This window comes from Anomalospiza imberbis, chromosome 5, assembly GCF_031753505.1.
Source record: "Anomalospiza imberbis isolate Cuckoo-Finch-1a 21T00152 chromosome 5, ASM3175350v1, whole genome shotgun sequence".
Classification (NCBI taxonomy): Eukaryota; Metazoa; Chordata; class Aves; order Passeriformes; family Viduidae; genus Anomalospiza; species Anomalospiza imberbis.
This window is the reverse complement of record NC_089685.1, coordinates 70,335,796-70,347,975: the sequence shown is the minus strand read 5'-3', so window position 1 is coordinate 70,347,975 and position 12,180 is coordinate 70,335,796. Positions and strand designations below refer to the sequence as shown.

Below are 12,180 nucleotides of genomic sequence, written 5' to 3'. Positions count from 1 at the left end.
CTGTCATCTCTTCTGGCCAGTTAAACAGGGGGAAAAAACCCTGTGCTTTAGCTAGTCATTGGAAATGTTAACCCTGAGAAGTGCTTTTCCAGCAAACTAATCCAGCCTGCAAGGGAAAAATAAACTTTGGAATGTGTTCTAACAGAGCAAATTCCTTAATGTCAGAAACTTGGATTGAAATAATTGACTTACCATGTGGTAAGAAACATTGCAAGGTTCCTTCAAGCACATTTTGGAACCTTTTTGTTGTTTTAAGTATCTCATGAGACAGGCAGAATCCTTGATCTACCTTAGGAAACTGTTATTCAATGAGAAAAGTGTCTTAATCTATTAATGTTGCTGGGGGGAAAAATAGAGAGTCACAGATGTATTATGAACAGAAACAAAATCCATCTCAACTTTCATATGATCATGTTTAAGTCCATGCATAACAAAAGGAGAAGTAATCTAAAGTCTGAGCACTCATAATTAGTTTATATACTCACCTACAGTGTTTCAGTGTCCCAAAATACTCATTGTCTTAAGGTTCAGAGTTTGTTGTGAAGTTATTCTCTTTATGCAGCATGTGGCAAACTAATTGCAAGTCATCTAAAGTGTTCTCTGTAATAACTAAAAGTAGAAAGCACTTGTGATGCTGCATTTAGAAGTTTGTGTTCACAGTTGGTAGGATGTAACCCATTAAAGCTCTGCTGTTAGCTCAGTGAAATTGGAGTCAATATGGGTTTTTAGCAGGCCTACCTTAGAGACAGCTGTCTAAATTATCTGAATTTGTTGGACTTGACATAAGTGCATGGTTGTCTTCAGAAGCATCCTCAATGCACTAGCTATTTTTACAATAGCTAATTGTAAAAATAGAGCACTGGAGCACTCTTGAGGGGTTTTGAACCTTTAGTACCTAATATTAGAGTAGGTCTGAGTGTTAGAAATTATTTCTGATCAAAGTGTTAGCCCAGCTTTTGTGTGACATGCCAATACAGCAGTCATACAGGTTAACAGAGCTGTAGTTCACTTTATAACTGGATTTTTATATGTTCTTTTTTATGTATTCCTTTTTCACAGCTGGCTCTCATAATTCTCTTGGCTTCTTAGAAATCTTTGTCCATTTTGCACTGATAGAAATGTGGAAGTTTTTTAATTTTATAATTAGGCTTTCAGTTGCTTGTTCTGTCTTGCTTTTCAGAACTGAGTCAAATTTCTGTATCTCCAGGGAAAATTAAAAGCACTCTGATTATTTTTATATTCCCTCATGATTCTTGCAAAAAAGAAATATAAAATGTGTTTTGTGTTGTAGACTGTAGGCAGGCACACATAGCTTTTGTAATGTTTTGTTTTGTTTTGTTTTACCAAGCAGTGTTCTTCAGTTAAGGGCATCATTGACAAAAGCTGCATATAATTTTAAATCAAGTTCTCAGTTTATGGTTCTTCAGCTAGTGTGGGATTCTCTCTGAAGCATGAGTAAAACCCAACTTAGTTCTGTGATGAGTGTTGAGAGAATTTCCACAGAGAAACCCCACACCTCATTTGCAGCAAAACCTGAGTGGCTGTCAAGCATTCCTCCTTCAGGAATTTTGCATAACCTCATGATTAGTCTCAGCAGCAGAGAGAGGGAAGCTGAAACACACAGGAGTTTAATATTGTCTCAATCCAAACGGTGGATTTGAAGCAGAGATGTGAATGCAGCTTTAAAAACTTACTTGACCTTGACTTCTTCTGCACAGGAGTGTACTTTGCTCTGTCACATCTCGTGGTGTCTGAGGCACCAATTCTTACAGGATTTAAAACAAAAGTAAATGTTCAGCTCGCTTAGTTGCAGAGCAAACTTTCTAAATGTAGGCTGAGAAGAATGAAGTGTGAATTGGCAAAGCACTGCGGGTTTCTTTGTGCCTTTTCCAATTTCCTTTGGTTATTCAAGTAGAAGGATGAAATCTAAAATGCTTTATTTTTCCTACTTCTCTTAATCATAGGTGATCATTGCAAAATTGTAAAAAGTATAAGCATATGAGCTCCAGAGTTCTATGGAAAGGTTTCTGAGTAGACTTTAGTGCAAGCAAGTAAAATAATATTGAAATCAAGCGAGAGATCGCAGAACAAAGAAGGAATACTAAAAAACTAATTTATTTTAGGAAAGGGGAGGTATATCTTGTTGGAATCTGAACAAGTTTTCATGTGTTAGTTCAGTGTTGGAAGCAGGAAAGAGTGGGATTTCTTGCCCAGGTGATGTAGTTTTTCATAATTAATGATAGTTCCATGAGTTTACTTCTCTTCCTACAGCTCAGTAGGCATTCTGCCTACCTTAGAAGAATGTCAGATGTGTATTTGGTTGGGTTTTTTTCTTGTTTGAAAAAATCCCAAAACATCTTTTAGTACTTGTCTTGGGATTTATCTTTATATTCTCTGCAGAAGAAAAGAAAGAAATGCTGAAACCAGCAGAACCATTGCAGTAATTATTTATCTAAAAAAAGAATAGAGCTTGTGTTCTGCAGTCCCCCAGAGGAGCACGTGTAAGAAAAAGAGAAAAAGATGTTAGAGAAAAGTGTTTTGATTTTTGTACAGTTATTGATGTCATGGTTTCTGTAACGTGTTCAATTCAATTTAGACATCACGATCTTCAAAGAAGGTTCATAATTTTGGGAAGAGATCGAACTCCATAAAGAGAAATCCTAATGCACCAGTTGTCAGACGAGGCTGGCTCTACAAACAGGTACTCAGACCCTCCTCACCCCCTCTTTTTTTTTTTTTTTTTCTTTTTTTTTTCCCTCTACTGTGTGGTACAAAAGACAACCACTTCCATAAAATACAGAGGTAGCAATAGCAGAATGAGGCTGTAAACTCTGGTCTTCAATTCATTAACTCCTTACTAGATATCAGTCTGATACAAATAACGACATCAGACAAGTAAAGAGCATTGGTAGATTTTTTATATATATAGATATAGATATACATGATTCTAAAAAATGTAAGCAAATGATGGTAGTAAATAGCTGATTTAATTTCAGGCATGTCGAGATGATGGGACAAGAGGTGTATGACCCAGAATACTGGGGGATCTTAAGTTTCTTTCGTTAGACTACATCTCTTTTTTCTAAAAGTAATATTTTCAATAAAACATAGTAAGTGCAGCCATTTCTTCATATATTTCACATAGGTATGTCTATTTGCTTTATTCAAAGATAATCACGTTAAAACCAGATATTATTTTAGGTTTTCCCATGGAGTGTGAATTAATCTGAAGTATGTGCTCTTTAATATTGGGACAGTGTTCTAGCCTGCTGTAAATTTGCTGTTCTGATTAATATTACAAATCTGTTTTTAAAATCCACCAAGAACCCTTGAGAACTCATAATTTAAACTCAGCTGAGACAAATGTGTGCATGTAATTTTGATCTACGTTGTCATTTACTGTGCCTACTCAGATAGACTGGAATGACCTGCATAGATTTCTGGGTGCTGGTGATGAGTCAGTTTTTAAAAACTGCTCAGATGATAAGATCTAGATGTGTCTGTTTAGTGGAAGATTTTCCCAGGTTTAGACAATCCTGTAGCCTCTACTCTGAGAGTGAAGAGAATTCTGAGATGCAAATGCTGAGAGTGAAAAATTCTCACAAAGGTGATTTTTTTCTGGGGCACAGAATCACATAGTTGTCTTGGTTGGAAGGGAACCTCATCATGATAATCTAACACAGTTAACCAGGCTCAGCTAGAGCAGGGTCACAGAATCATGGAATATCATGGAAGGGACCCATCAGGATCATCGATTCCAACTCCTGGCCCTGCACAGGACACCCCCAGAATCGCACCATGTGCTTGAGAGTCTTGGGCAGGACTTTGTGCAGCTGGGCTTTGAGCATCTGTACAGAGGAAGACTTCACCACAACCTCTCTGGCAACCTGTGACAGTATTTGACCGTAAAACGCTTTACCTCTGCTCAGGTAGCATTTCATGCTTCTTAATTTGTGCCCACTGTTTCTTTTCTTGCCCTTGGCAAAAGTTTGGCTCCACATTATTTAGTCTTTCACCAGATGTTTATACTGATAGGATGCCTCCTAAGCTGCTCTCTCTCCAAACTGAGCAGTCCCAGTTTTCCTGGGAACTCTCACCCTGTTTTCATATGAAGATCCTCCAGCCTCTCAGTCATCTCTGTGGCCCTTTGCTGGGTTCCCTCCAGTATGTTCACGTTTCTCTTGCACCAGTGAGCCCAGAGCAGGAGCAGCACTGCAGCCAGCCCTCTGTGGTGCTGAGCAGAGAGGAAGGATGTCCTTGTCTGTGGGAGTCCAGGACATCCCTCTGGCTGCCCTGGCTGTCTCCAGACCCTGGCAGGGGGCTCGGAGACCTTGGCATGAAGACAAAAACACCTGTGGCTTCCATTTTAGCCCGTGGAAAAAGCTGCCAACTTTGTGTGAGGAATTACAAGCCACAAGGGTTTGAGAAGTGTGGTAGTTGATTTAACACAGGGTGGAAAAGTAGAATTTTGGAGTTCTTAGAAGAGGGTTCAAGGGGACAAGATGGAGGGATTTGGGCATGTCCTGACCTTCTTCTCCTTCTTCTTGTGCTCCATGTCTTGGTGTGATGGTGACACTTTTCTGTTGGTTTAAGGTAGAGACACCCTGTCTAACATAGATGATAGATATTGGCACATGATTGTAAACATGGCACACGTAGTTTTTAGTGTAAAATGTAAACCTAGAGGATTACATAAAATGTCTGCCCTAGAGGGCACACAGAATGCCATGGCCTCCTTGCTAGACAGAGCTCAGCAGGTCAGAGAAAGAATGTTACAGTTAAGAGAAAATAAACAACCTTGAGAAGCTGATCCTACGCATCCAGACTCCTCCTTTGGCTGCGCGGGCTGGGAAACGAAGACTTCTACAGTCTTGGGGTCACCTCGACACCCGGAGCCTGAGGCTTGTCCTGCTGCTGGCAGCACTGCTAATGCAGTCTGGGGTGCTGCTGCTCTCCCTTGCTGCGAGGGTGCATTCCTGGCTCATGTTGGTGCAGGGGGTTATTCCTTTCCAGATGGAGGACTGAGCATTTCCCTCTGCTGAACTCCAAGAGATCCTTCTCTGCCCAATTTCCCAGCCTGTCCAGTCCCTCTGGATGACAGCACAAGCATCTGGAGTATGAGCACTCCTCATAACTCTAATTGTGAGCAGACTTGCTCAGGGTGAGCTCTGTGTGCAGCTCCTTAATGAAGTTGTTAAATTGTCTTGGCCACAGTGACAACCCCTGGGGCACACCACGAGGCACTGGCCACCCACTCCCTGGGGCTGGCACATCAACCAGTCTTTAATCCACCTCAGGGTTGGAGGTTGTTTATGTGGGAAACAATTTGAATGCTGTGATGTTTGATTGATGTTTGTAAGAAAAGGTGCTGCTGCGTATTTCCATGTTGGAGTAGTCATTGAGAGCCAATTTAGTCAATTTTGCCAACAGATACGATCTTCAGAAATGTACAGTGAAAGCTCATGCAGGTTTCTTTCTGATAGTAAAATAACATTTATGTAATCACAGAGTGGCAATTTTTGTTTAATTCAGGGTGTGCTGTCTCAGTACATGTAGTGATCTTCTGTCATTTTTCTGCTACTTTTTAAATTCAGAGCCAACTCCTTTTTTGGAAGATGTTTACAGTGAACATACTTTTTCTGAATAATGTTTCCTAGCTAATGATTGGTTTATCCTTTCTTCTTCTTTCAGCTCATTTCCCCCACCCTAAAAAGAGCAGAGCTTGAAATACAATGCTAAAAATGATCCTGATTTTTCTTGGGCTGGGGAACTACCCCAAAAACAAACCCACCCCACAGTTTTTCATTAGAGAATCCCTCTTCTTCATTGTCACAAAACCTATTTACTACAAGAATATTGCTAATTCACACATCCCTTTCTTCTTGGAACAGATTAACATATTTATTAAATCTGATTCTACCAGGATGTATGTGCTGCAGTGCTCTGGCTTATTTACACTGCAGTAGTGGTGGCAGTCTTTCATTCTGAGTGGTGTAAATTGGTTATAAGCGTAAAAAAAAATGAAATTACCCTAGGAATAAACTTTATTTGGGAAGGAAATTTGCTCTAGGTATATGAGTGGTAATAGGAGACAAAATTCAACAGAGAGTTTCTTCAGAAAACAAAGGAGGATGTACCTGAAGTGTTATCTTCCTCTTTAAGAGAAAAAAGCTTTTTTGTTGTTGTTGTTTTTTTTTTTTTTAATTAGTTAAACTGTAAATTGTAATCTCTAGCATGTCTGGAGAAAAGGAGGCTCAGAGAGGGCCTCCCTGCTCTCTACAGCTGCCAAAGAGGAGATTGTAATGAGGTGAGGGCTGGTCTCTTCTCCCAGGTGACAAGTGACAAGACAAAAGGAAATAGCCTCAAGTTTTAGGTTGGATATTGGGAAAAAATTCTTCACCAGAAGGGTTGTCAAGCATTGGAACTGGCTGCCCAGGGAAGTGGTTGGGTCACCAACCCTGAAGGTGTAATTAGATGTGTTAATGTGGCACTTGGGGACATGGTTTAGTGGTGGACTTGGCAGTGCTGGTAGCAGCTGGACTCGATGAGCTAAATGGCCTTTTCCAACCTCAGCGATTCCGTGACTCCCTGCTCACCTCAGGATTCCTGGGTCACAGCCTTTGTTAGTAGTGACAGCTCAGGATGAGAAGTCAAATACTTAAAACAGCCAAGAAATTGAGCTGGCAGCACACACAGCACAGTTGTGTGTTCAGTTTTTATCTTCTTTTTGCCAGGGTCAGGATTAAATGCATGAGAGGGTGTTTCTTTTTGGGACTCAGATGTTTATTAGTTTTTATCTATGTCATAGTCTCACAAACCCTGAATTCTACAGCACTTCACTCTAACAAACTGAAAATGGAACACCATCTCTCTCTCTCTCTCCAAGGCCTTTTAAGGATAAACTGTCCAATTAAGAAATGACACCTCAATTATTTTCACTCCTAACCCAATACCCAACCACCCGTGCCCGCAATGGGGACTTTTTTGTCCAATTACACAAAACCACCCAAACCCATGGAGGAGAAGGTGAAGAAGAAGGACCAGCATCCACCCTAAAACATCCATCTTGCTTTACAAATATTACTGTATTCTAAAACCTTAAACTCTGAGTTCTCCACCCTGTGATATCACACACTTCTATTCAAACTCCACACCCACAATCCCAGTTCTGTCATTCCATTTTGGAAGCTTCTCCACAGCCTCAGGTGAATGCCGTGCTCTCTTGGGGGTCAGTGCCTGCCACCACAGAAAGTCTCAAATTCTCAGCAGCCAGGGTTCCAACAGCTGTGCAGTGCCTGGTTTGAGCTGTCCCCAGTGTGTGTTTTCTGACTTGATCCCTGTGATTCCTGCAGGACAGCACTGGAATGAAGCTGTGGAAGAAGCGTTGGTTTGTGCTCTCAGATCTGTGTCTCTTCTATTACAGAGGTAAGTTCAGCTCCTGAGAGCTTCCTTTGCTAATTTGGCTGGGAGCAGATAAATTTTGACACATCACTCAAATGTAAGAAATAAGCTTCTGCTTAACTTAATGGATTAAAATGGTTGTATAGCTGTCAATACCCAGGCCTGCTGCTCTCATATTTTTTTTGTTGTTTTGTTTCTTTGGTAATTACCAGTTTCACATAATTTCTTCCTGCCTGCCAGGCTGTGCTCAAAGGGCAAGCCCATTCACAGCCACCTCTGTTACTAAATTCTGGGTTGTAGTTTTTCCTCACAGCTTCTGTTGCTAGAAACTAAGCATGTCAGGTTAAATCTGATTTTTATGTGAGTTAAGTAGCTGAAGTGGGGATAGGGAAGGGATATAGTGCAGGGGAGCTGAAACTCTGCCTTTAGAATGATAAAGAGGATATATATGCCTTTGGGAGCTCTAATCAGTGTTCATGAATACTTACCAAATGGAACGTTGTCCAATTCCATATGAGTGGATGTCTCTGCTGCATTTGGAACAAAGGAATCTGTTAGTAACCTCATGTAGCTAGATCTGACTTATTTTATGTGGGAAAAAAACAGCTGCTTCTCATTCTAGTCTGGAGTTAAGTGGGTTAGTGATCCCTTCACCACTGCAGATTATGAGCTGTAGTGCTCCTCCAAAAGCAAATGGGACGTGGGCATAGGGAAACGTGGACAATCCTGAAATAAAGTGTGCAGCCATTTTAGTCTAAAGGAGGCTGAGAGTGAGGAGGATTGTAGAGCATGGCAAAGTAGAGGATTGTAAACAGGGCCATCTGCAGCCTTAATGTGGGTGAAGGGCAACAAGGGGTTTCAGTTTGGGATGAAACTTTGGAATTGGTAGGATTGGTGCTGATGCTGGTGATGGTGTTCTCTGAAAGTGTAGCACAGATCCAATCAAAGACAAATCAGCTCTGAAGCATGAAAAAAGCTCTGTTTGCAAGTGTTTAGTTAACAAATTCTGAATTATTCAAATATGATCATTAGGCTTTTTTTCTCTACCCCAAGTGGGTCACAATCAGGCTGAAATTCCAGTTGTGGAGGCATCAACTGACTGACACAGTTACGTTGTGATTACCTAAGTGGTCGTTACATACTTGGTGCTTTTTGCAGGTTTATTTTAAACACTTCCTCAGGCTCTTTTTTCAAAAAGTCGTAAAAAAGAGTGCAATTTTATTGCTGCCTTAAGAACAGATTAAGTTGAATTTAAGCACTGCACAGGAACTTTGTCAAAATAAAACAAAAAAAAGCAATAAGCAAAACCAACAACAAATAAATATGAACAGCTCTGTAATCTTAGTTTTTATTTTCTATGTGTTATTCTGCCCAACATTCTGAAATACAAGCAGAACAATCTAAATTGTTTATGTGATAAATGTAGCTTTTGTCTGTCACTCACTAGAAAGTAGTAAAAGCTGTTAAACTGGAATTACATGTGTGCAGTGATAGTCCAGAATGTATCAGAAGTGGCTGATAAAATATAAAAAGCTTTTACTCTGAACCCTGCTATGTTTCTGTTAATTCTGTCTCAGGTAGTGAGAGGATAGCAAAGGGAGGGTCATGCACTTGCTCCCAGATCAAACCACAGACCTGTTTGTGGTTGTGCAGTTGTGGTTGTTTGGTTTCTTTGGTTTTGTTAGTAAATCTTACTAAACTTCCAGAATTTTGTTACAATGTTAGCAGCTGAAATCCAATTTATAGATGAAAAGAAAAATTGTGTCATAGTATTTATTTTCTGCCAGTTTAGAGAATATTCTCTTTCTGTTCCCCCGAGGCATGAAGGACTATCCACTTGCATACTGGAAGGTCGTTGGCACAAACAAAGGTTCTTAGAACTGGACAGGAGATATACTGCTTTTCTTGTGTACTGTTCATACACAGCGCACAAGTAAAGATAAGATGGGGCAGTGGGATGTGTGGATAAAAGCAAATGTGATTGGGAACAGATTTTTAAAATCTGGAACTGGAATGTGGCAATATGTCTTTAACAAAGACCAAAGTCCTCCAGACATGCAGCTGTTCAGTGGAACAAAAATGCTGAATGCTGTTATGTGGCACTAGTGGGGGATTTACTCAGTCATTAGTCAAAATATCATCTAGGAAAAGAGAACTTTTCCCACAAACAGAAGTCCAAATGAAGTAAGCACCAATATGTGTTTGGGGACAGGGCACATTTTTTGTGTGTGGCTAGCAAGAAGTTAATATTTGAAGGGAAGGTGGGATGGTTTCAGTCATATTTAAAGGTACTGTTGAGTTGCTGGAAGTAAATCCACTCCATTTCTTTTCTGCCTTATAATAGGAATGAATTTATGCTCAGCTCTGCAATTTAAAGAACTATCCCAAAAAGCATAGTTTTTACATCTAATCTGTCATGTGATACTAAAATGGCTGGGCTCAACTTTCCCCATATAAATAACTTAAATGAAGGTTTGGCTTTTCAAAATCCAGGAGTAAGTGAGAACCTGGAAAAGATTTTGAAGTCCACACATAAGCAATAGTCCTGGCATGCTGTTGAAGTGTATTTTAATTGTAACAGTGTTGATTTTTCATTGAAATTTTGTAATGCCTCTTTTCATCTTAATTTCATAGATTTAGTGTGGGCACTATCTTCAACTAAGAGAAGTGTTATGGGGGACAGTCTCTGAGATAGTGATTGTGAATAGGAGTTCTGAACATGAAATACAATTAAGACAGACTTTATGAATTGCATCCAACTATTCCTTTATTAAAGTATAATTGGATTTAAAAGCTGGTTGTGGCTTTCAATAAAAATGTCAATTTTTTATTATGATCTCTTGATCTAAAATTTTATGTAAAACAAGGCTCTGGGAAAAGGGTGTTTGTTTTGGGGGAGAGCTTTTTTTAATAAATTATCTGAAACGTGTGCATTCTTACAAATGGAATGTAATTGAGTGTAAACTCTTTGTGGGAATTATAGTGATAATTCATAATTAAATATTATAATGGGGATTATGTAGCATAATATGCCTGAGATCAGAAGAGGAATGTGCACATTTTCTCTAAAATGCCAGCAGTCATAAGCAGTGTTTTTAACCACCTGGGTTGTCAGAGGTGTTCTTACTGAGCAGGCAGGAGATGTGTGCTATTCTGGTTCTTTGTCACGGAATCAGGGGCTTGACTTCCATCTGCTCTCCAGAGTTGGTCTGGATTTCTGGTTCTTAATGCTTTCTCCTCCGAGCTTAACTTCTTGGTCATGCTCGTGTGTGGCTGAGAGAGTTTTTATGAAGTGTCAGAATGCGAGTGTTGTGTGTCCAAAGGCCATTTTCTAATCCCCGTGTGCATTCCCAGATGAGAAGGAAGAAGGAATCCTGGGGAGCATACTTCTGCCTAGTTTCCAGATATCTGTGCTGTCTGCTGAGGACCACATTAACCGCAAATATGCCTTTAAGGTGAGGGAATCAGCTTTTCCATTGGATTTTGTGTCTGAAAGCACAAGAGCCTGGTCACAAAAACTCATTTTACAGAGCTGTTAGGTATAAAAAAGGATTGGCAAACAGCTTCTGGGGCTGATTTTTACATAGTAGAGTAGCAAACGTTTCAGTATCAGTTTTTTATCCTGATACAGACATAATTACTAGAATGGGGAAATGGATGGGTATCACTTAGCAGTAGTGTTTTCTTTTTTAGTTTGTGGATCTTAAATCCTGTGTGGTGCTTTAGAATTATAAACCAGCATCTGCAGCTGAACTTACCCTGCTAATGAAAGTTCATTCGTTACTTAATGCAAAGTATCTTTATACATAAATAAAAATAAGAATTTATTATCTCTTAAATCACAATATTACATGAATCACTCTTAGGAGTGTTTCATGACAATCTTAAATCATGGTATAAATTACTTTACTAAGCATTTTGTCCTGACTTTTTTTTATTGTTGTTTTATGAGCTCCTTTTGGCGCTTTGTTTGGTCTCCTAACCAAGACATCATTTATTTACTATGGTAAGTACAAATTAAAACTTACTGTATCATTCAGACTGCCAAAATCTATGCTAAAATCTTACTTATTTGAATTATATTAATGTAAATTAATGAATGCTCAATATCATTTTTAGTAGATTGAAGAAATTTAAGGGCTTTTTGTTTAATGTATTAATGAAGAAGCAGCTGTGATTGAAAATTACGGGCAGTTATTTTGAAAATATGCAATGACTAAGAAACACTGTATTGTTCCTTTTGGGTTTTTTTCCTGAGCATATTATTTGAAAAAAAAACTTCTTAGATAAAGCATTAGAATGAATGTGCAGTAACAATATTTGCCTCTCTTCTTTTACAGAATCTTACATTTTTATTGCAATGACCATGTCATTTCCAATCAGGCTGCTCATCCAAACATGAGGACCTATTATTTCTGCACAGATACAGGGAAGGAAATGGAGTTGTGGATGAAAGCCATGATAGATGCAGCACTTGTGCAAACAGAGCCTGTGAAAAGGTAGCGTGGATTGGCAAAACAATGGGACAGTGTATTGCTTTCTCTTGTTTAGTTTGATTTGTTTAGTGAAAGACTGGTCCTTAAAATAGAATGTAAATTGGCTGGTCCTTAAAATAGAACGTAAATTGGCTGAAGTGATTTCTACTGCTCTTGAAGACCCCTTACTAACTGGACAGTGTTGGATAAAATTTTGAAGTAGCAAAAATAATCTAAGTTCTGTTCTGAATACTGATTGTCAGGAGCTGGGAGAAAACAAATGAGCTATCCCTTTAGCCAGTGG

At 39.3% G+C, this 12,180-nt stretch overlaps 1 protein-coding gene across 24 annotated transcripts in view; it reads left to right on the top strand.

The window, feature by feature from the left end:
• PLEKHA5 (pleckstrin homology domain containing A5) overlaps positions 1-12,180 on the top strand; it is a 160,977-nt gene that overhangs the window by 96,174 nt on the left and 52,623 nt on the right. For all 24 annotated transcript variants that reach the window (XR_010999537.1, XR_010999536.1, XM_068191891.1 and 21 more), the window contains 4 exons: positions 2,597-2,701; positions 7,353-7,425; positions 10,756-10,856; positions 11,785-11,900. Coding sequence is in view for 22 of the 24 variants with exons in the window: in XM_068191891.1 (XP_068047992.1) it covers positions 2,597-2,701; positions 7,353-7,425; positions 10,756-10,856; positions 11,785-11,900 (395 nt within the window). In the remaining 2 variants the exon portion in view is untranslated. The remainder of the gene's footprint in view (positions 1-2,596; positions 2,702-7,352; positions 7,426-10,755; positions 10,857-11,784; positions 11,901-12,180) is intronic.